The sequence below is a fragment of the Molothrus ater genome, unplaced genomic scaffold (assembly GCF_012460135.2).
Source record: "Molothrus ater isolate BHLD 08-10-18 breed brown headed cowbird unplaced genomic scaffold, BPBGC_Mater_1.1 matUn_MA710, whole genome shotgun sequence".
Taxonomy (NCBI): domain Eukaryota; kingdom Metazoa; phylum Chordata; class Aves; order Passeriformes; family Icteridae; genus Molothrus; species Molothrus ater.
The window spans coordinates 1-22,251 of record NW_023416673.1 but is presented as its reverse complement, the minus strand read 5'-3'; the positions used below and the strand labels follow the sequence as shown (position 1 = coordinate 22,251).

The window sequence follows — 22,251 nt, the reverse complement described above, 5'->3', positions numbered from 1 at the left end:
GGGGGTGTTGGAAATAGGGGAGGGGTCCCAGAGGGTCCCAAAAGATCCCAGAGGGTCCCAAATAAAGTCTCGGATCCGGCCCCGGCCTCGTCGCTGTGGTGGGGGACTGGGGATACTGGGGATACTGGGATGGGGAGACTGGGGAGACTGGGATGGGGATACTGGGGATATTGGGGATACTGGGATGGGAGTACTGGGGAGACTGGGGATACTGGGATGGGGATACTGGGATGGGGATACTGGGGATACTGGGGATACTGGGGATACTGGGATGGGGATACTGGGGATACTGGGATGGGGATACTGGGGATACTGGGGAGACTGGGGATACTGGGGAGACTGGGATGGGGATACTGGGATGGGGAGACTGGGGAGACTGGGATGGGGACACTGGGAACACTGGGGATACTGGGATAGGGATACCGGGGATACTGGGGATACTGGGGATACTGGGGGGACTGGGGAGACTGGGATGGGGATACTGGGGGGAATGGGGATACTGGGGATACTGGGATGGGGATACTGGGGATACTGGGGATACTGGGATGGGGATACTGGGGAGACTGGGATGGGGACACTGGGAACACTGGGGATACTGGGAATGGGATAGGGATACTGGGGAAACTGGGAGCACTGGGTTTGGGGTACTGGGAATACTGGAATGGGGACAGCCACGGGGATACTGGGGACACTGGGATGGGGATACTGGGGATACTGGGATGGGGTGGGGACATCACTGGGGACACTGGGATGGGAATACTGGGAATACTGGGAATACTGGGAATACTGGGAACGCTCCCAGTCCCGTCCATGCCCCGCCCCCAAACCTGTGCTCCCAGTCTGGCCCCGCCCCCAAACCTGTGCTCCCAGTGCTCCCAGTCCGGCCGGTTCCAACCCCCAATTTGGGGGGGACACACCTGGAACCGCCGGAATTCGGGGGACACACCTGGAACGTTCCAAATATTTGGGGGGGGGGGGGGGGGATGGACACACACCTGGAAATTCCCAATTTTTGGGGGGGGACTCACCTGGAAATTCCCAATTTTTGGGGGGGACTCACCTGGAAATTCCCAAATATTTTGGGGGGGGGGGGATTGACCTGGATTGTCCCAAATTTTGGGGCTTCATACCTGGAAATTCCCGAAATTTTTGGGGGGGTTCACACCTGGAATTTCCCAAATATTTTTGGGGGGGGGACTCACCTGGACTGTCCCAAATTTTTTGGGGGGGGGGGGGGTGTCCCAAAAACCTCCCCCCCCCCGGGTCAGAAAATGCCGGAACTGAGTCACGGCCCCACCCCCACCCCCCGGGAGCCTTTAAGAGCCCTCCCAGTGCTCCCAGTTCCTCCCAGTTTGGCACAGGAGGGACCGGGCAGCACTGCCAGGTACTGGGGGGGGGACTGGGAGGGACTGGGGGTAAACTGGGAATGAACTGGGATGAACTGGGGGGGTCACTGGGATGAACTGGGAATGAACTGGGAGGGGCTGGGGGACACTGGGATGAACTGGGGTGAACTGGGAGGGACTGGGGGACACTGGGAATGAACTGGGATGAACTGGGGCCAAACTGGGATGAACTGGGAGGGACTGGGGGGTCACTGGGATGAACTAGGGGACACTGGGAATGAACTAGGATGAACTGGGACCAAACTGGGAGGGACTGGGATGAACTGGGAATGAACTGGGAGGGACTGGGGGGGACTGGGAGTAAACTGGGAATGAACTGGGATGAACTGGGATGAACTGGAAGAGACTGGGGGGTCACTGGAATGAACTGGGAGGGGCTGGGGGACACTGGGAATGAACTGGGATGAACTAGGGAATGAACTGGGATAAACTGGGATGAACTGGGAGGGTCACTGGGCTGAACTGGGGGTTACTGGGACCAAACTGGGGGTCTCTGGGAATGAACTGGTATGAACTGGGAGGGACTGGGATGAACTGGGAATGAACTTGGAGGGACTGGGAGGAGCTGGGAATGAACTGGGACCAAACTGGGATGAACTGGGGGTCACTGGGGGGGTCACTGGGATGAACTGGGGGTCACTGGGATGAACTGGGGGTCACTGGGACAAACTGGGATGAACTGGGGGTCACTGGGATGAACTGGGATGAACTGGGGGTCACTGGGCGGGGGTCACTGGTGCTCACTGCCTCCCCTCCCCCCCCCCAGCCATGGCCGAACGCCGCCGCCCCTCCCCCCCCGGAGACCCCCGGGGCTCCCCCAGCCCCTCCCCCACGCCCCTCCCCCCCCCGGGGCTCCCCCTCGCGCCGTGGCCGCCCCTGCCCGAGTGGCCCCGAGGCGACAGCGGCGACAGTCGCGATAGCCACGAGAGAGGCGGCGATAGCGGCGGCGATAGCCACGAGAGAGGCGGCGATAGCCACGAGAGAGGCGGTGATAGCGGCGATAGCGGCGGCGATAAAGGCGATAAGCACAAGGCCACGCCCCCCGCGACAGCGGCGACAGGAGGGAGGGGCGGCGCCCAGTGACACCCCCGGGTGTCCCCAAGGGGTGGCACCGATGTCCTGTGTCAATAAACGTACCCAAAAAGTGGCGCCGTTGGGTGATTTTTTGGTTATTTTCGGTTATTTTTGGGTAGTTTTGGGTGATTTTTGGGTGTTTCTTCGGTGATTTTTGGGATGAACTGGGATTCAGGATTTTGGGATAATTTTGGGTGATTTTTCGGTAATATTTTGCGACTTTTATATTTTTTTGGACAGATTTGGTGTGATTTTGGGACGAATTTCGTGCAGATTTTTGATGGATTTTAAAAAATATTTTCTGACCATTTCCAGACCATTTTTTTCATCAGTTTTGTACCATTTCCCCCCCACCATTTTTGGACCTTTTTTTTTTACCATTTCTTGACTATTTTTAGACCGATTTTTTCACCACTTTTTCACCTATTTCCCAACCATTTCCTGACCATTTTTAAACCATCTTTTAACCATTTTTGGACCGATTTTTTCACCCATTTCCCGACCAATTTCTGACCAATTCCTGACCGGTTTTTGGACCATTTTTCCCCATTTTTAACAATTTTAAACAATTTTTTCCCCATTTTCCCGCCCGTTCCCCTCACAGCCCCGTCACCATGGCAACAACGCCGCGCCGTCGCTCTTTAATGACGTCACGCAGTCCTCCCGTATCCCAGAATCCCCCGCGGCCGTGAGGGGAAGGGGGGGTCCGCCTGTATCCCAGAATCCCCCGCGGCCGTGAGGGGAAGGGGGGGTCCTCCTGTATCCCACAATGCCCCGCGCGCGCCCCCTCCCTCCCTCCCGCCGCCGCTCGCTCGCTGCCCCAGGCCCGAGGCTCAGCCGGTACCGGAGGGGAGGGATGGGGGCGGTGTGGGGGGGATGGGCACGGCCCCCTGAGGGGCTTTAGGGAGGTGGGGGAGGGGAGAGGGAAGTGGTGGTTTTGGTGGGGGGGGGGGGGTTTGGTGAGGGGGGGGGCGCGCGCGGTGACGTCACGGCGCGGCCTTGGTTTTTCCCTCCCCCCCTCTCCTCACTCGGTGTTGGCGCCCCTCCCCCCCCCCTCACCCCGCTCTCCGCAGGTGCAGCCACGTGACTCCCGGAGCCCGCCCCACCCCCCCATCAGTGCTCCCAGTAACTCCCAGTAACTCCCAGTGACCCCCCCAGTGCTCCCAGTAACCCCCGGTGACCCTCCCAGTGCTCCCAGTAACACCCAGTAACTCCCAGTAACCCCCGGTGACCCTCCCAGTGCTCCCAGTAACTCCCAGTAACTCCCAGTGACCCCCCCAGTTCTCCCAGTAACTCCCGGTCACCCTCCCAGTAACTCCCAGTGACCCCCCCAGTGCTCCCAGTAACTCCCGGTCACCCTCCCAGTAACCCCCGGTGACCCCCCCAGTGCTCCCAGTAACCCCCATCACCCCTTTCCAGTGCTCCCAGTAACTCCCAGTGACCCTCCCAGTGCCTCCAGTCCCGCTTCCCATCACTCCCAGTCCATCCCAGTATCCCCAAATCCCCATTTCCTGGCTATTTCCCCTCCAAAAATCTGATTTTTTCCCCATTTTTGGGGGCTTTTGCCCCCATTTTTTTTTGCTCCCGGTCCCTCCCAGTCCCCCTAACGCCACTCCCAGTCCCTCCCAGTCCCTCCCAGTCCCCCTAACTCCACTTCCAGTCCCTCCCAGTCCCCTCCCAGTCTCTCCCAGTCGCTCCCAGTCCCCATAACTCCCCTCCCAGTGCCTCCCAGTCTCCATAACTCCACTCCCAGTCCATCCCAGTCCCTATAAGTCCCTTCTTAGTCCCTCCCAGTCCCTCCCAGTCCCTCCCAGTCCCTCCCAGTCCCCATAATTCCACTCCCAGTCCCTCCCAGTCCACTCCCAGTCCATCCCATTCCCTTAACTCCACTCCCCAGTCCCCAGATCCTTGCTCCCAGTCTCTCCCAGTCCCTCCCAGTCCCCATAACTCCCTCCCAACCTGCTCCCAGTCCCTCCCAGTCCCCATAACTCCACTCCCAGTCTCTCCCAGTCCCTCCCAGTCCCCATAACTCCCTCCCAACCTGCTCCCAGTCCCTCCCAGTCCCCATAACTCCACTCCCAGTCTCTCCCAGTCCCTCCCGGTCCCCATAACTCCACTCCCATTCCATCCCAGTCCCCATAACTCCACTCCCATTCCATCCCAGTCCCCATAACTCCCTCCCAGTCCCTCCCAGTCCCTCCCAGTCCCCATAACTCCACTCCCATTCCATCCCAGTCCCTCCCGGTCCCCATAACTCCACTCCCAGTCCATCCCAGTCCCCATAACTCCCTCCCAGTCTCTCCCAGTCCCTCCCAGTCCCCATAACTCCACTCCCATTCCATCCCAGTCCCCATAACTCCCCTCCCAGTCCCTCCCAGTCCCTCCCAGTCCCTCCCAGTCTCCATAACTCCACTCCCATTCCATCCCAGTCCCTCCCAGTCCCCATAACTCCACTCCCATTCCATCCCAGTCCCCATAACTCCCCTCCCAGTCCCTCCCAGTCCCTCCCAGTCCCTCCCAGCGGCGCCCCCCCGCCCGCCATGTCCTCCTGCGCCGACCTGCTGCGCTTCCAACTGCCGGGCCACGAGGCGGCGGCGCTGCGCTCCATGACGCGCCTGCGGGCCGAGGAGCGCTTCTGCGACGTCACCATCGTGGCCAGGAGCCTCCGTTTCCGCGGCCACCGCGTCATCCTGGCCGCCTGCTCGCCCTTCCTGAGGGACCAGTTCCTGCTGAACCCGGCGGCCGAGCTGCGCGTGTCGCTGGCGCACAGCGCCCGCGTGCTGGCCGACCTGCTGCTCTCCTGCTACACCGGCGCGCTCGAGTTCGCCGGCAGGGATCTGGTGAGGGTTCAGTTGGAGTTATAAATGCCGGTATTTGCCGGATGGAACGTGCCCGAGGGCTCGGCCGGGGCGCTTGGTGCTTGAGCAGAGGTGGCCGCTGAGGTGGCTTCACCTCAAAGACGCCTTTGGCCGCCTGGGTGTGAGGTGGTTCCACCTCAGGGACACCTTTGGCTGGCTGGGTTTTGGTGTTATCACCTCAAAGACACCTTTGGCCGTCTGGGTGTGAGGTGGTTCCACCTCAGGGACACCTTTGGCCGCCTGGGTGTGAGGTGGTTCCACCTCAGGGACACCTTTGGCTGGCTGGTTTTTGGTGTTATCACCCCAAAGACACCTTTGGCCGTCTGGGTGTGAGGTGGTTCCACCTCAGGGACACCTTTGGCCGCCTGGGTGTGAGGTGGTTCCACCTCAGGGACACCTTTGGCTGGCTGGTTTTTGGTGTTATCACCCCAAAGACACCTTTGGCCGTCTGGGTGTGAGGTGGTTCCACCTCAGGGACACCTTTGGCTGGCTGGGTTTTGGTGTTATCACCTCAAAGACGCCTTTGGCTATCTGGGTGTGAGGTGGTTCCACCTCAGGGACACCTTTGGCCGTCTGGGTGTGAGGTGGTTCCACCTCAGGGACACCTTTGGCCGTCTGGGTGTGAGGTGGTTCCACCTCAGGGACACCTTTGGCTCTCTGGACATTGCAGCAAAAGTGAGGGTTCCACCTCAGGGGTCTCTTCCCTGACCGATCCATCCCCAGGATATACCAAAATATTGGGATTAAACACCAAAATATTGGAATTAAACACTGAAATATTGGTAATTAAATACCAAGATATTGGAATGAAATACTGAAATATTGGAATGAAATACGAAAATATTGGGATTAAACACCAAAATATCGGAATTAAACACTGAAATATTGGTAATTAAATACCATGATATTGGAATTAAATACCGAAATATTGGTAATTAAATGCCAAAATATTGGAATTAAATACCAAACCAAAATATTGGAATTAGATACCAAGATATGGGGATTAAACACCAAAATATTGGAATTAAATACTGAAATGTTGGGATTAAATACCAAACCAAAATATTACAATTCAATACCAAAATGTTGGGATTAAATACCAAAATATTGGAATTAAATACCAAGATATTGGTAATTAAATACCAAAATGTTGGGGTTAAACACCAAAATATTGAGTTAAATACCAAAAAATTGGAATTAAATAACAAAATATTGGAATTAAACACCAAAATATTGGGATTAAATACCAAAATATTGGTAATGAAATACCAAGATGTTGGAATTAAATACTGAAATATTGGAATTAAACACCAAAATATTGGAATTAGATACCAAAATATTGGAATTAAATATGAAAATATTGGAATAAAATACCAAAATGTTGGGATCAAACACCAAAATATTGGAATTAAATACCGAAATATTGGTAATGAAATACTAAAATGTTGGAATTAAACACCAAAATATTGGAATTAAACACCGAAATATTGGAATTAAATACCGAAATATTGAAATAAAACCATGAAATATTGGTTTTAAACACCAAAATATTGGTAATTAAATACCAAAATATTGGAATGAAACACCAAGATATTGGAATCAAACACCGAAATATTGGAATTAAATACCGAAATATTGGAATTAAATACTGAAATATTGGAATGAAACACCAAAATATTGGAATTAAACAGCAGCTCCAGCAGCCCTCCCTGAGCCCGTGGTCGCCGTTCCTGTTAACCCTGGGGAGAGAGGGGCAGGGAAAGGGGGCAGGGATGGGATTCCCCCCCTAACCAGGTAAAGGGGGGGGACAAATGACACCTGGATGGCCCAGCCAGCTCCTAAAAACCCCAAATTTCCACTTCCAACTTCCAAAAAAACTCCAAAAAAATCCCCCAAAAATTTCATCTGCCTGGATAACCGAGGCGGGCGGTTTTTTCTACGTCGCACCCCAACAGGTGAATTACCTGACGGCCGCCAGCTACCTGCAGATGGAGCACGTGGTGGAGAGGTGCCGAGGAGCCTTGGCCAGGTTCATCCAGCCCTCGCCGACAGCCCCGGTGCAGCCGCCAAAAAACGAAGAGGACGAGGAAGACGAGGACGAGGAGGACACGACGGACGTTTGCATCGTCAAGGTGGAGCCGGCCACGCGGCGCAGGGGGCGCAGGTGGCCGGTGGTGGCCGCCAGCGAGGTGGTGAGCCAGGGTGCGGCGGGAGTGACCACGGTGGTGGCCGCCGCGCCGGACAACGCCAGCGCGCAGCTCGGGGTGGTCAAGGCGTGTTACAGCCTGGCCGAGGACGCTGAGGGTGAAGGCTTGGTCATCTTCCCCGGTGGCGGTGGCGGCGGTGGAGGTGGTGGTGGTGGCAACACCACCGTGGCCGCCAGCGAGGAACCACCGGGCAACCAAGGAGCTGTGGGCGCCTCAACCACCACCACACCAACACCGTCGTCGTCGTCGTCGTCGTCGTCGTCGTCGTCGCGCTGCGGGAAGTGCGGGGAGAGCTTCCAGGGCGTGGAGAAGCTGGTGTTCCACATGAGGGCCCAGCACTTCGTGTTCATGTGCCCGCGCTGCGGCAAGCAGTTCAACCACAGCAGCAACCTCAACCGGCACATGAACGTGCACCGAGGGGTCAAATCCCACGGCTGCGGCGTCTGCGGCAAGAGCTTCACCCAGAAATCCACCCTGCACGACCACCTGAACCTGCACAGCGGCGCCAGGCCCTACCGGTGCTCCTACTGCGACGTCCGCTTCGCCCACAAGCCGGCCATCCGGCGGCACCTGAAGGAGCAGCACGGCAAAACCACGGCGCAGAACGTTCTGGAAGCTGGAGGCGCCGAGGGCGGGGTGGTGATGCGTTGATGTTGGGGTGGGGGGAGGGCCCGGCGTGGTTGGGGGGGGGGGGGGTGGGGGTGGGGAATGGGGGGAGGGGCGGTGCTGGGTTCTCTCCCAGGGGTGGGGGTGGGAGGGAGGGGAGTGAGGGGTCAGGTGGGCAGCGAGGGGGTGAAGTGACCACGGAGTGACCACCGGAGTGGTTCAAAGGGAGACCCTCAAAGTGAGCCCCAGAGTGGTGGGGAGTGACCCCCAAAGTGGCTCAAAGTGACCCCCAGAATGGTGGGGAGTGACCCCCAAAGTGGCTCAAAGTGACCCCCAGAGTGGTGGGGAGTGACCCCCAAAGTGGCTCAAAGTGACCCCCAGAGTGGTGGGGAGTGACCCCCAAAGTGGCTCAAAGTGACCCCCAGAGTGGTGGGGAGTGACCACTGGACACTGAATCCCTGCTGGACACTGAGGGGGTGGCAAGGAGGCCAAAGTGACCACGAAGTGACCACTGAAGTGACCACTGAAGTGACCACCAGAGTGGCACGGAATGACCCCTAAAGTGGCACAAATTGACCCCCAAAATGGTGGGGAGTGACCACCAAAGTGGCTCAAAGTGACCCCCAGAGTGGTGGGCAGTGACCACTGGACATTGAGGGGGTGACCACTGGGGTGGTGGCAAGGAGGCCAAAGTGACCACGAAGTGACCACCAGAGTGGCACAAAGTGACCCCAAAGTGGTGGGGGGGGAGTGACCACTGGACACTGAGGGGGTGACCACTGGGGTGGTGCTAAGGAGGCTGAAGTGACCACGGAGTGACCACCAGAGTGGCACAAAGTGACCCCAAAGTGGTGGGAAGTGACCACTGGACACTGAGGGAGTGACCGCTGGGGTGGTGGTGAAGTGACCACCAGAGTGACACGGAATGACCCCAGAGTGGCTCAAAGTGACCCCAGAGTGGCTCAAAGTGACCCCCAAAGTGGTCGGGAATGACCTCAGAAAGGAGGGGAGTGACCACTGGACACTGAGACTGAGGGGGTGACCACTGGGGTGGTGGCAAGGAGGCCGAAGTGACCACGAAGTGACCACGAAGTGACCACCAGAGTGACCATGAAGTGACCCCAAAGTGGCACAAAGTGACCCCGGAGTGGTGGGGAGTGACCACTGGACATTGAGGGGGTGACAACGGGTGGTGGCAAGGAGGCCGAAGTGACCAGGAAGTGACCACCAGAGTGACCATGAAGTGACCCCAAAGTGGTGGGGAGTGACCCCCAAAGTGGCACAAAGTGACCCCAAAATGGTGGGGAGTGACCACCGGACATCTGGACCCTGCTGGACACTGAGGGGGTGGCAAGGAGGCCAAAGTGACCACGAAGTGACCACAGGAGTGGCCACAAAGTGACCCCAAAGTGGCTCAAAGTGACCCCAGAGTGGTGGGGAGTGACCGCTGGACACTGGACCCTGCTGGACATCGAGGGAGTGACCACTGGGGTGGTGGCCAAAGTGACCATGAAGTGACCACAAACTGACCCCAAAATGGTGGGAAATGACCCCAAAGTGGCTCAAAGTGACCCCAAAATGGTGGGGAGTGACCGCTGGACACTGGGCCCTGCTGGACATTGGGGGAGTGACCACTGGGGTGGTGGCAAGGAGGCCAAAGTGGTCAGAAATGACCCCAAAATGATGAGAAATGACCCCAAAATGGTGGGAAATGACCCCAAAATGGTGGGGGAACCACCCCAAAATGTTGGGGAGCGACCCCAAATGAGGAACAACCCCAAAATTACGTGAAATGACCCCAAAATGATGGAAAATGACCCCAAAATGGTGGGGGAACCACCCCAAAATGTTGGGGAGCGACCCCAAATGAGGAACAACCCCAAAATGATGGTAAATGACCCCAAAATGATGGAAAATGACCCCAAAATGATGGGGAACCACCCCAAAATGGTGGGGAGTGACCCCAAAAGGAGGAAGAACCCCAAAATGATGGGAAATGACCCCAAAATGATGGGGAGTGACCCCAAAATGATGAGGAACGACCCCAACATTTTGTGAAATGATCCCAAAATTGCATGAAATGACCCCAAAATTTCGTGAAATGACCCCAAAATGATGGGGAACGACCCCTGACTGACAAATTTTGGGGTCCCCATTTAAAATCCAGCTCGAAAAAAAAAAAACCCCCAAAACGACCAAATTTGGGGATTTTGGGCAAAAAAAAAAAAGGGGAAAATTTTAATTTTTTTGGGGGGGTTTCCCCCCAAATTTGGCCCCTCAGGATAAATTTGGGGGTCCCAAGGCCATGGTGGAAAATTTGGGGGTCCCACTGATTTTTTTGGGGGGGTTCCCCGATTTTTTTTGGGGGGTTCTCCAGATTTTTTGGGGGTCCCCCTGATTTTTTTGAGGGTCCCCCCAATTTTTTTGGGGGGGGTTTTTTTGTAGATTTTAGGATTTGGGGGGCGGGGGGGACCCCCTTAGGTTGTAGCGAGGGGTGGGGGAGGGGAAATTTGGGGGTGGGGGAGGGGGGGAAAGGATTTTGGAGCGGGGGGGGGGAGGGGACCCCAAAAATTTTGGGGTTTTTTTGGTTTTTTTTAAGGGGGTTTAGGGGATAGGAAGAATTTGGGGGTCCCTTTTTTGGGGGGGTTTGAGACCCTTTTTGGGGTCGGGGAGGTTGGAACCTCCTCCCCCCCCTCCCCCTCCCCGGAAATTTTTTTTTTTTTAGGTTTTTTTTTTGTAATAAACAGATTTTAAAGAAAAATAAAAAATGGATTTTTATTTTTTTTTTAAATTTTGTTTTTCGGGGGGATTTTTTGGTTTATTTTGGGGATTCATCATTTTATTTTCGGAGACGCGTTTATTTTTGGGGTTTCTTGCGTTTTGGCGATTTATTAATTTCATTTTGGGGGGGGGGTTGTTAATTTATTTGGGATTTCTTTTTTTTTTAGGGAATTATTTATTTATTTTGGGGATTTATTCAATTTTTTGGGGGGATTTATTAATTTTTTTTGATTTATCATTGAGGATTTATTCGTTTTTGGGGGATTTATTAATTTATTCATCCCTTTGCAGCTTTCTGATGTCTCCTTGTTCTTTAGTATGGTTCTAAAATCCCATTTTCTTTGAATAGAATAGAAATGATAAAATAACCAATCAGCCCTTCTGAAAGGTGGAGTCAAGATTTAATTCGCTAAAATTAAAAGAAAAACAAAATAAGAACCGTAAAGTGCTGCAAAATTAAATTTTAAAAAATTTCAAAATCAAAAAATAAAATTAGTTAAAATTAAAAAAAAAACAAAAAAAAATCGTAAAATGCTGCAAAATTAAATTTAAAAAATTTCAAAATTGAAAAATAAAATGAGCTAAAATTAAAAGAAAAACAAAAAAATAACCGTAAAATGCTGCAAAATTAAATTTAAAAAAATTTCAAAATCAAAAATAAAATTTATTAAAATTAAAAGAAAAACAAAAAAAGAACCGTAAAATGCTGCAAAATTAAATTAAAAAAAAATTCAAAATTGAAAAATAAAATTAGTTAAAATTAAAAGAAAAACACAAAAAGAATCGTAAAATGCTGCAAAATTAAATTAAAAAAATTTGCAAAATTGAAAAATAAAATTAGTTAAAATTAAAAAAACCAAAAAAAACCCCGTAAAATGCTGCAAAATTAAATTTAAAAAATTGCAAAATTGAAAAATAAAATTAGTTAAAATTAAAAAAAACAAAAAACCGTAAAATGCTGCAAAATTAAATTTAAGAAAAATTGCAAAATTCAAAAAAATGAGCTAAAATAAAAAAAACCAAAGAACTGAAAAATGCTGCAATATTAAATTAAAAAAAATTTGCAAAATTGAAAAATAAAAGTAGCTAAAATTAAAAGAAAAACAAAAAAAGAACTGTAAAATGCTGCAAAATAAATTAAAAAAAAAATTCAAAATTGAAAAATAAAATTAGTTAAAATTAAAAAAAAACCAAAAAAAGAACCGTAAAATGCTGCAAATTTAAATTTAAGAAAAATTGCAAAATTCAAAAAAATGAGCTAAAATAAAAAAAAAAAACCAAAAAAAGAATCGTAAAATGCTGCAAAATTAAATTAAAAAAATTGCAAAATTGAAAAATAAAATGAGCTAAAATTAAAAGAAAAACACAAAAAGAACCATAAAGTGCTGCAAAATCAAATTTAAAAAAATTTAAAATTGAAAAATAAAATGAGCTAAAATAAAAAAAAACAAAAAAAGAACCGTAAAGTGCTGCAAAATTAAATTTAAAAAATTGCAAAATTGAAAAATAAAATTAGTTAAAATTAAAAAAACCAAAAAAAGAACCGTAAAATGCTGCAAAATTAAATTTAAGAAAAATTGAAAAATTCAAAAAAATGAGCTAAAATAAAAAAAAAAAACAAAAAAAGAATCGTAAAATGCTGCAAAATTAAATTAAAAAAATTTGCAAAATTGAAAAATAAAAGTAGCTAAAATTAAAAGAAAAACAAAAAAAGAACTGTAAAATGCGGCAAAATTAAATTAAAAAATTTGCAAAATTGAAAAATAAAACGAGCTAAAATAAAAAAAAAAAAAACAAAAAAAGAAGCGTAAAATGCTGCAAAATTAAATTAAAAAAATTTGCAAAATTGAAAAATAAAATGAGCTAAAATAAAAAAAAAAACAAAAAAAGAACCGTAAAATGCTGCAAAATTAAATTGAAAAAAAATTTCAAAATTGAAAAATAAAATTAGTTAAAAAAAACCCTGAAAAATGCTGCAAAATGCCGTAAAATTTCCATAAAATACAGCGCCGTAAAGCGCGACTGTCGCAAAATGTCGCAAAAGTACCGTAAAGCGCAACTGTCGCAAAAGGTGCCGTAAAGCGCGACTGTCGTAAAGCGCGACTGTCGTAAAAGGTGCCGTAAAGCGCGACTGTCGCAAAAGGGGCCGTAAAGTGCGACTGTCGTAAAAGGGGCCGTAAAGCAAAACTGTCGTAAAAGGTGCCGTAAAGCGCGACTGTCGCAAAAGGTGCCGTAAAGTGCGACTGTCGTAAAAGGGGCCGTAAAGCGCGACTGCCGTAAAGCGCGACTGTCGTAAAAGGTGCCGTAAAGCAAAACTGTCGTAAAAGGTGCCGTAAAGCGCGACTGTCGCAAAAGGGGCCGTAAAGCGCGACTGTCGTAAAAGGGGTCGTAAAGCGCGACTGTCGCAAAAGGTGCCGTAAAGCAAAACTGTCGTAAAAGGTGCCGTAAAGCAAAACTGTCGCAAAAGGGGCCGTAAAGCGCGACTGTCGTAAAAGGGGTCGTAAAGCGCGACTGTCGCAAAAGGTGCCGTAAAGCAAAACTGTCGTAAAAGGTGCCGTAAAGCAAAACTGTCGTAAAAGGTGCCGTAAAGCGCGACTGTCGCAAAAGGGGCCGTAAAGCGCGACTGTCGTAAAAGGTGCCGTAAAGCGCGACTGTCGTAAAAGGGGCCGTAAAGCGCGACTGTCGCAAAATGTCGCAAAAGTGCCGTAAAGCGCGACTGTCGCAAAAGGGGCCGTAAAGTGCGACTGTCGCAAAAGGTGCCGTAAAGCAGAACTGTCGCAAAAGGTGCCGTAAAGCGCGACTGTCGTAAAAGGGGCAGCAAAGCGCGACTGTCGTAAAATTGCCGTAAAGCGCGACTGTCGCAAAAGGGGCCGTAAAGCAGAACTGTCGTAAAAGGTGCCGTAAAGCGCGACTGTCGCAAAAGGTGCCGTAAAGCGCGACTGTCGTAAAAGGGGCCGTAAAGCAAAACTGTCGTAAAAGGTGCCGTAAAGCAAAACTGTCGTAAAAGGGGCCGTAAAGCAAAACTGTCGTAAAAGGGGCCGTAAAGCGCGACTGTCGTAAAAGGAGCCGTAAAGCAAAACTGTCGTAAAAGCGGCCGTAAAGCAAAACTGTCGTAAAAGCGGCCGTAAAGCAAAACTGTCGTAAAATTGCCGTAAAGCGCGACTGTCGCAAAAGGTGCCGTAAAGCGCGACTGTCGTAAAAGGTGCCGTAAAGCGCGACTGTCGTAAAATTACCGTAAAGCGCGACTGTCGTAAAAGGGGCCGTAAAGCGCGACTGTCGCAAAAGGTGCCGTAAAGCGCGACTGTCGTAAAAGGAGCCGTAAAGCGCGACTGTCGCAAAAACTGCCGTAAAGCGCGACTGTCGTAAAAGGGGCCGTAAAGCGCGACTGTCGCAAAAGGTGCCGTAAAGCGCGACTGTCGTAAAACTGCCGTAAAGCGCGACTGTCGTAAATTGCCGTAAAGCGCGACTGTCGCAAAAGGGGCCGTAAAGCGCGACTGTCGCAAAAACTGCCGTAAAGCGCGACTGTCGTAAAAGGGGCCGTAAAGCAAAACTGTCGTAAAAGGTGCCGTAAAGCGCGACTGTCGCAAAAGGGGCCGTAAAGCGCGACTGTCGTAAAAGGGGCCGTAAAGCAAAACTGTCGTAAAAGGTGCCGTAAAGCGCGACTGTCGCAAAAACTGCCGTAAAGCGCGACTGTCGTAAAAGGGGCCGTAAAGCGCGACTGTCGCAAAACTGCCGTAAAGTGCGACTGTCGTAAAGGATGCCGTAAAGCGCGACTGTCGTAAAATGGGTCGTAAAGCGCGACTGTCGTAAAGGATGCCGTAAAGCGCGACTGTCGTAAAATGGGTCGTAAAGCGCGACTGTCGTAAAAGGTGCCGTAAAGCGCGACTGTCGCAAAAACTGCCGTAAAGCGCGACTGTCGTAAAAGGGGCCGTAAAGCGCGACTGTCGCAAAACTGCCGTAAAGCGCGACTGTCGTAAAAGGTGCCGTAAAGCGCGACTGTCGTAAAAGGGGTCGTAAAGCGCGACTGTCGTAAAAGGTGCCGTAAAGCAAAACTGTCGTAAAAGGTGCCGTAAAGCGCGACTGCCGTAAAGCGCGACTGTCGCAAAAGGGGCCGTAAAGCGCGACTGTCGTAAAAGGGGCCGTAAAGCGCGACTGTCGTAAAGTGTCGCAAAAGGTGCCGTAAAGCGCGACTGTGGTAAAATTGCCGTAAAGTGCGACTGTCGTAAAAGGTGCCGTAAAGCAAAGCTGTCGTAAAGTGCTGTAACCCGCAGCTTTACGGCAGTCGCGCTTTACGGCGCCTTTCACGACACTTTACGGCAGTTTTACGACAGTCGCGTTGTATGGAACTTTTACGGCATTTTACAGCAGTTTACAGTACTTTTCTTATTTTTCTTTTAATTTTAGCTCATTTTATTTTTCAATTTTGCAATTTTTTTAGTTTAATTTTGCAGCATTTTACGTTTTTTTTTTTTCTTTTTATTTTAGCTAATTTTATTTTTCAATTTTGAAATTTATTTTAGTTTAATTTTGCAGCATTTTACGGTTTTTATTTTTTTTCTTTTTATTTTAGCTCATTTTATTTTTCAATTTTGCAATTTTTTTTAGTTTAATTTTGCAGCATTTTACGGTTTTTATTTTGTTTTTCTTTTCATTTTAGCTCATTTTATTTTTCAATTTTGCAATTTTTTTTAGTTTAATTTTGCAACATTTTACGGGTTTTTTTGTTTTTCTTTTAATTTTAGCTAATTTTATTTTTCAATTTTGGAAATTTTTTTAGTTTAATTTTGCAGCATTTTACGGTTTTTATTTTATTTTCTTTTAATTTTAGCCCATTTTATTTTTCAATTTTGAAATTTTTTTTAGTTTAATTTTGCAGCATTTTACGGTTTTAATTTTTTTTTCTTTTCATTTTAGCTAATTTTATTTTTCAATTTTGGAAATTTTTTTAGTTTAATTTTGCAGCATTTTACGGTTTTTTTTTTGTTTTCTTTTAATTTTAGCTCATTTTATTTTTCAATTTTGCAAATTTTTTAGTTTAATTTTGCAGCACTTTACGGTTTTTTGTTTTCTTTTAATTTTAGCTACTTTTATTTTTCAAATTTGATTTTTTTTAAATTTTATTTTAATTTAATTTTTTTTTTAATTTTTTTTTTTTTTTCTGAAATTTTGTGCTGCCCAGCCCGGGTCAAGCCGGTGACTGTGGTGATGTTTGAAGGTCCCCAGGATGAGGGCAGGGGTGAGAATCTCGACTCCACCTCCAGAAGGACTAATTGGTTATTTTACCATCTCTATTCTATTCAAAGAAAATGGGATTTTAGAACCATACTAAAGAGCAAGGAGACACCAGAAAGCTGCAAGGACTTTGAGGACACAGTTTGAATCAAGCACTTTATTTGCCGCACGGGGGGTTCCCGCAGCACCCGCCCCGCCGAGCTCCGCCCCTCCCGTGACTCCGCCCCTTTCTGCCGCGAGTCTCCAATAGGCCACGCCCCCGCCCTCGCGGTCCCGCCCCCCGCTCGCCCGGCCCCTCCCCTCAATCCGGCCCCCCCCCCCCCCCGCTACCCGCGAGTGCGGCCGCTCCCGCCGCCCCCCCCCCACGTCCCCCTCGCCCCCTTTGCGGACCCAGCGGGGCCGGTGCTGGCCCCGGTCCCGCCGCTGCTGCTGCGTCTTTGCCGTTCCCCGCGGCTCCCGGCTCTGGCGCGGCCGCGCTGCGCCCCCAGCGCCCCCCGTGCGCGTTGCCGCCCCCCCAACCCCGGCGTTCCGAGCTGCCCACGGGCGCCGAGCCGGGCAAACGCCCACGGTTAAACCCGCCCGTGCCGGCGTTTCCGCGCCATCCCCCGGTCCCGGCACAGCACCGGGGCCCGCCCAGCCACCCCGTGCCGGCGCCGCGGCGTCCGCACCGGTGGCCGCGGCCTCTGCCGCGCCTGCCGCGCCGCCCCTGCCCGCCGGGCCGGCCGCCACCCGGGCTCCCAGGGGCTGCACGCCGCGCTCCAGCCGCCCGACCGGCCCGCCACGGCCCCCCCCGCAGCCCCTGCCGCCGCCCGCCACCCCTCCGGGATCATCTCCCGCTGACGCGGCCGCCCCGGCCCCGCCGCTTTCTCGCTTCTGCCGCCGCCGCCGCTCCATGGCGGCGGAGCCGCGCGTTCCCCCCACCGCAGCCCCCCCCGCTTCAGAGCTGCTGCATGGCGCGGCTCCGCCGCCTCCCGCAACCGCGGCCGTCCCGGCGTTCCCGTCCACGGCTGCAGCCGCGGCCCCGGCTCCGGTTCCCGCAGCTCCGCCGCCTCCCGGTGCGCCCCGCCGCCATCATGGCTGTGCCCGCGCTGACTGAAACGCAACCGCGCATGCGCAGTTGCTACAACCGCCGCACCAGCGATATCACTCCGCGCCTCATTCAACCACGGCGCCGCTTCCGGGATCAGCCGCGCGCATGCGCAGTTTTATTTGCACGGCCCCGCCGCCACCGCCTCCCCGCGCTGCTTTGGCCGCAGCTTTGGTGCAGCCCGGTCCCGGTTCCGAGGCGCTGTCCGGCCACAGCCGCCATTCCGGTGCCCGGGCACGCCGCTTCCGCCGCCACCGGGTCCGTACACGGCGCCACAGCGGCGAAAACTGCAGCGCCGCGCGTGTATCCTTCCGCCATCTCTGCCTCGGCCGGGGCTTGAGGAGCCGGGCACGGGCCGCATCACCGGGAGATCCCTCCGCAGCCGCGGGCGCTACGCGCAACCGACCCCTGGTATCCCTCCGCGATTTCGCCTTCCGCGCTCCCGGCACTGAGGGTGGGACTACTTTGTGTCACGATCCGTGCGCACCGCGAAAAACGGCGATCGCTTCTTTTTAAAACTATTTCAAAGCTTAGTAGCAATGAAGTGCGTTAAAAGCGCCGATCGCTTGGTTTTTAAAGTTTTCAGAAGTTTAATGGTAATTAAATGGTTTTAAAAATAGTACCGCAGTTACGGTGATAATAATGTGGGCAATTTGAATTAGGGCAAAAAAATACAAAGGGTTGTGGAGGTCGGGGTACCTTTTTCACAGACGGATTAACCCTTAAAAACAGCAGCCTGTTGCATATTTATACACTTCGTAAATGATGCATAAACTCCATTAAAACACAGGATTCTGTCCGGGCAGCGCCTTGGAGGGAGGAAGAAGTTAATTTCTTCTGGTAATAGAGGAATAAATTATTTTTTTTGAAAGATTCAGGTGTCCTGGGGCTGCTGTCTTGCTGCAAACCTTTTCTTTTAAAAAAAAAATTTATATAGCATTGTTTCTATTTTAATAGTTTTTATAACCCAAACCATGTTTAACACTTAAAAGAATTAATACAGCATTAATTTTTAACACAACACGTATAATATTCATGTTAATATTCCAAAAAATGAATCATAAAATAAACGCATTCTTTACAATATTCTACGTAGCATGGTTTCTATTTTAACAATTTTTTATAACCTAAAACCATAGGTAACACTTAGGAGACTTTTTAACTTTAATAATTAATTAAAGTTGCGTTTAACTTTCTAACACAACCCTTATAATATTCATTTTAATATTTGCAAAAAGCCAATCATAAAATACCTGCATTTTTTCACAGTATCCTCCATAGCATCGTTTCTATTTTAACGATTTTTATAACTTAAAACCGTATTTAACACTTAAGAGAATTAATACAGCATTAACTTTTAACACCACACAAATTATATTCATTTTAACATTTGCAAAAGATTAATCATAAAATAAATGCATTTTTTACAATGTTCTATGTAGCAGGGTTTCTATCTTAGCAATTTTTACAACCTAAAACCATAGGTAGCACTTAAGAGAATTAATACAGCATTAATTTTTACGACCACACGTATAATATTCATTCTAATATTTGCAAAAAGCCGATATAAAATGCATTTTTCTCGACCCAAAACGAGACAGAAAAACCCTGAAAATTCGCCGGCGTTGATCCCAAAATTGGGAGAACTCACAAAAATCTTTCGATGGTTTTCAACTGAGAGACTGGGGTGGAGTCAGAGGCCAGATTTGGAAAGAAAGAAAATCCGAATCCTGCAGCTGTGCCTGTGCCATTCAGGCAGCTGGTCCTGGAACAAAATCCACAAAATTCACCCCAAAATTCACCCCAAAATCTGCAGGGACTGACGGGTGAGTGACCCCAAAATCCACCCCAAAATCCACAAAATTCACCCCAAAATCTGCAGGGACTGACGGGTGAGTGACCCCAAAATTCACCTCAAAAATCCCCAGGATTCACCCCAAAATTCACCCCAAAAACCTCAAAATTCACCCCAAAAATGCAAAATTCACCTAAAAATCCGCAAAATTCATCCCAAAACCCGCAAAATTCATCCCAAAGTTCACCCCAAAATCTGCAGGGACTGACGGGTTAGTGACCCCAAAATTCCACCACCCAAAATCCACAAAATTCACCTCAAAAATCCCCAGAATTCACCCCAAAATCCGCAAAATTCACCCCAAATCTGCAGGGATTGACGGGTTAGTGACCCCAAAATTCACCTCAAAAATCCTCAGAATTCACCCCAAAATCCACAAAATTCACCCCAAAATCCACAAAATTAGCCCCAAAATCCACAGAATTCACCTAAAAATCCACAAAATTCACCCCAAAATCTGCAGGGATTGACGGGTAAGTGACCCCCAAAAGTCACCTCATAAATCCCCAGAATTCACCCCCAAAATCCACAGAATTCACCCCAAAATCCACAGAATTCACCTAAAAATCCACAAAATTCACCCCAAAATCCACCCCAAAAACCGCAAAATTCAACCCAAAATCCGCAAAATTCACCTCAAAAATCCCAGAATTCACCCCAAAATCCACAAAATTCACCCCAAAATCCACCCCCAAAGCCGCAAAATTCACCCCAAAATCTGCAGGGACTGACGGGTAAGTGACCCCAAAATTCACCTCGAAAATCCCCAGAATTCACCCCAAAATCCCCCAAAATTCACCCCAAAATCCGCAAAATTCACCCCAAAATCTGCAGGGACTGACGGGTAAGTGACCCCAAAATTCACCTCGAAAATCCCCAGGATTCACCCCAAAATCCACAAAATTCACCCCAAAATTCACCCCAAAAACCGCAAAATTCACCCAAAATCCACAAAATTCACCCCAAAATCCACCCCCAAAGCCGCAAAATTCACCCCAAAATCTGCAGGGACTGACGGGTAAGTGACCCCCAAAATTCACCTCGAAAATCCCCAGAATTCACCCCAAAATCCCCCAAAATTCACCCCGAAATCCACAAAATTCACCACAAAAACAGTGCAGGAAAAATGGGAATTTTACTCTAAAAAAAATCTGCTTAAAATTCACCCCAAAATTAACCGAAATTCACCCCAAAATTGCCCCAAATGAACACGAAATTAACTCAAAATAATTCAAATTATTTTTTTAAAAAACCCCCAATGTCTGAACCCCCTAAAATCCCCAAAGTGGTGGGGAGTGACCACTGGACACCTGGACCCTGCTGGCATTGGGGGACTGACCCCAAAATGCTGGGAAATGACCCCAAAATGCTGGGAAATTTGGGGATTTATTTATTTTCGGGGGGGCCAATATATTTTTGGGTGATTTACTCAATTTATTTTGTGGATTAATTAATTTTTTGGGGATTCGCTCACAACACGGATTTATTATTTTTTTTCATAGTTTACTTTTTTATTTTGCGGGATTTATTTATTTTGGGGATTTATTTATTTTGGGACAATTCCTAATTTAATTTTTGGAATTTATTAATTTTTAAAGATTTATTTTTGAAGATTTACTAATTTTTGGGGGATTTAATTTAATTACTTATTAATTTTTTCGCATTTACTGTGGGATTTATTTATTTCATCGATTTATTATTTGGAGAAAATTAATAATTTAGTCCCAAAATTAGAAATGGGCGTGGCTTAAACGAGTGTGACTTAACATAAGGGGCGTGGCTTCTCCAGTGGGGCGGGGCCAAACCGACAGGACAAAGTGCTGCGCTGTGGGCGTGCTTTACCCATATAAGGCATAACCACTCCCCTTCGCGTGCGTGCTGACGTCACCGCGCGCGGCGCGCTCGGCGGCGATGGAGGCGGCGGGAGGCGCCGAGGTCTGAGGGGAGGCGGCGCCGGGGCCGCTTTTGGGGCATTTTGAGGCGATTTGGGCTTTTTTTTTGTGAGGTTTTGAGGGGTTTTGGGCAGCCGGGGGTGTCTGTGAGCGGCGGGAAGGGCGGATCCGCTGGGGGGAGGGGCCTCCCCTCACGGAGCGCTCTGCCCCTCCCCCTCCCCCTCAGGACCCTCCCGTCGGGACCCTCGTGGTGGAGGCGGCGGGAGAGGCCGGTGAGTGACCCCTCCCCTCTATTTGATCCCCGTTTTGATCCCCCCGAGATCCCCCTCAGGATCGCGCTGAACCCCCTTGGATCTTCCTCATGATCCCCCTCAGGATCCGCCTGAAGACCGCTCAGGATCCCCCTCATGATCCCCCTCAGAATCCCCCTGACACACCCCCTCAAATCCCCCTCAGGATCTCTCTGAGACCCCTCAGAATCCCCCTCAGGATCCCCTCAGGATCTCCTCATGATCCCCTGAGACCGCTCAGAATCCCCCTCAGAATCCCCGCAGGTTTCCCTCATGATCCCCCTCAGGATCCCATTCAGAATCCTCCTGAACCCCTTCAGAATCCCCCTCAGGATCCTCCTCATGATCCCCTCAGGATCTCCTCAGAATCCCCTCATGATTCCCCTCATGTTCTCCTCAGGATCCCCTCATGATCTCCTCAGGATCCCCTCATGATCCCCTCATGATCCCCCTCATGATTCCCCTCATGTTCTCCTCAGAATCCCCTCATGATCCCCTCAGAATCCTTCATGATTCCCCTCATGTTCTCCTCAGGATCCCTCAGAATCCCCTCATGATTCCCCTCATGATCTCCTCAAATCCCCTCATGATCCCCTCATGATCCCCTCATGATCCCCTCATGATTCCCCTCATGATCCCCTCATGATCCCCTCATGATTCCCCTCATGACCTCCTCAGAATCCCCCCTCATGATCCCCTCAGAATCCCCCCTCATGATCCCCTCAGGATCCCCCTCATGATTCCCCTCAGGATCCTCCTCATGATCCCCCTCAGGATCCTCCTCATGTTCTCGCTCATGATCCCCCTCATGATTCCCTCAAGACCCCTCTGAACCCCCCCAAAATGCCCCCGGACCCCCTTGATCCCCCTGAGACCCCCTCAGGATCCTCCTGACCCCCCAAAACCCCCTCAAAGCCCCCCAACCCCCCCAAACCCCCTCAAAATCCCCCCCAAAATTCCCTC

General features: G+C 49.9%; 1 protein-coding gene across 2 annotated transcripts; it reads left to right on the top strand.

Moving 5' to 3' along the window:
- Positions 1–3,190: 3,190 nt before the first annotated feature.
- On the top strand, positions 3,191–8,196 carry ZBTB12 (zinc finger and BTB domain containing 12). 2 transcript variants are annotated; one of them, XM_036405803.2, is made up of 3 exons: positions 3,191–3,320; positions 4,079–5,320; positions 7,294–8,196. In XM_036405803.2, the coding sequence occupies exons 2-3, from the start codon at positions 5,021–5,023 to the stop codon at positions 8,194–8,196; spliced, it is 1,203 nt and encodes a 400-aa protein (XP_036261696.1). In that variant the 5' UTR covers positions 3,191–3,320; positions 4,079–5,020. The 2 variants fall into 2 exon arrangements, with proteins under 2 accessions (XP_036261696.1, XP_054374288.1); XM_054518313.1 differs by having other exon boundaries at positions 3,554–5,320.
- The last annotated feature ends 14,055 nt before the right edge of the window (positions 8,197–22,251 follow it).

Coding starts and splice junctions, on each gene's coding strand:
- ZBTB12 (XM_036405803.2), top strand. CDS start 5,021: ATGTCCTCCTGCGCCGACCTGCTGCGCTTCCAACTGCCGGGCCACGAG. Junction 5,321..7,293: donor AGTTCGCCGGCAGGGATCTG/GTGAGGGTTCAG, acceptor GCACCCCAACAG/GTGAATTACCTGACGGCCGC.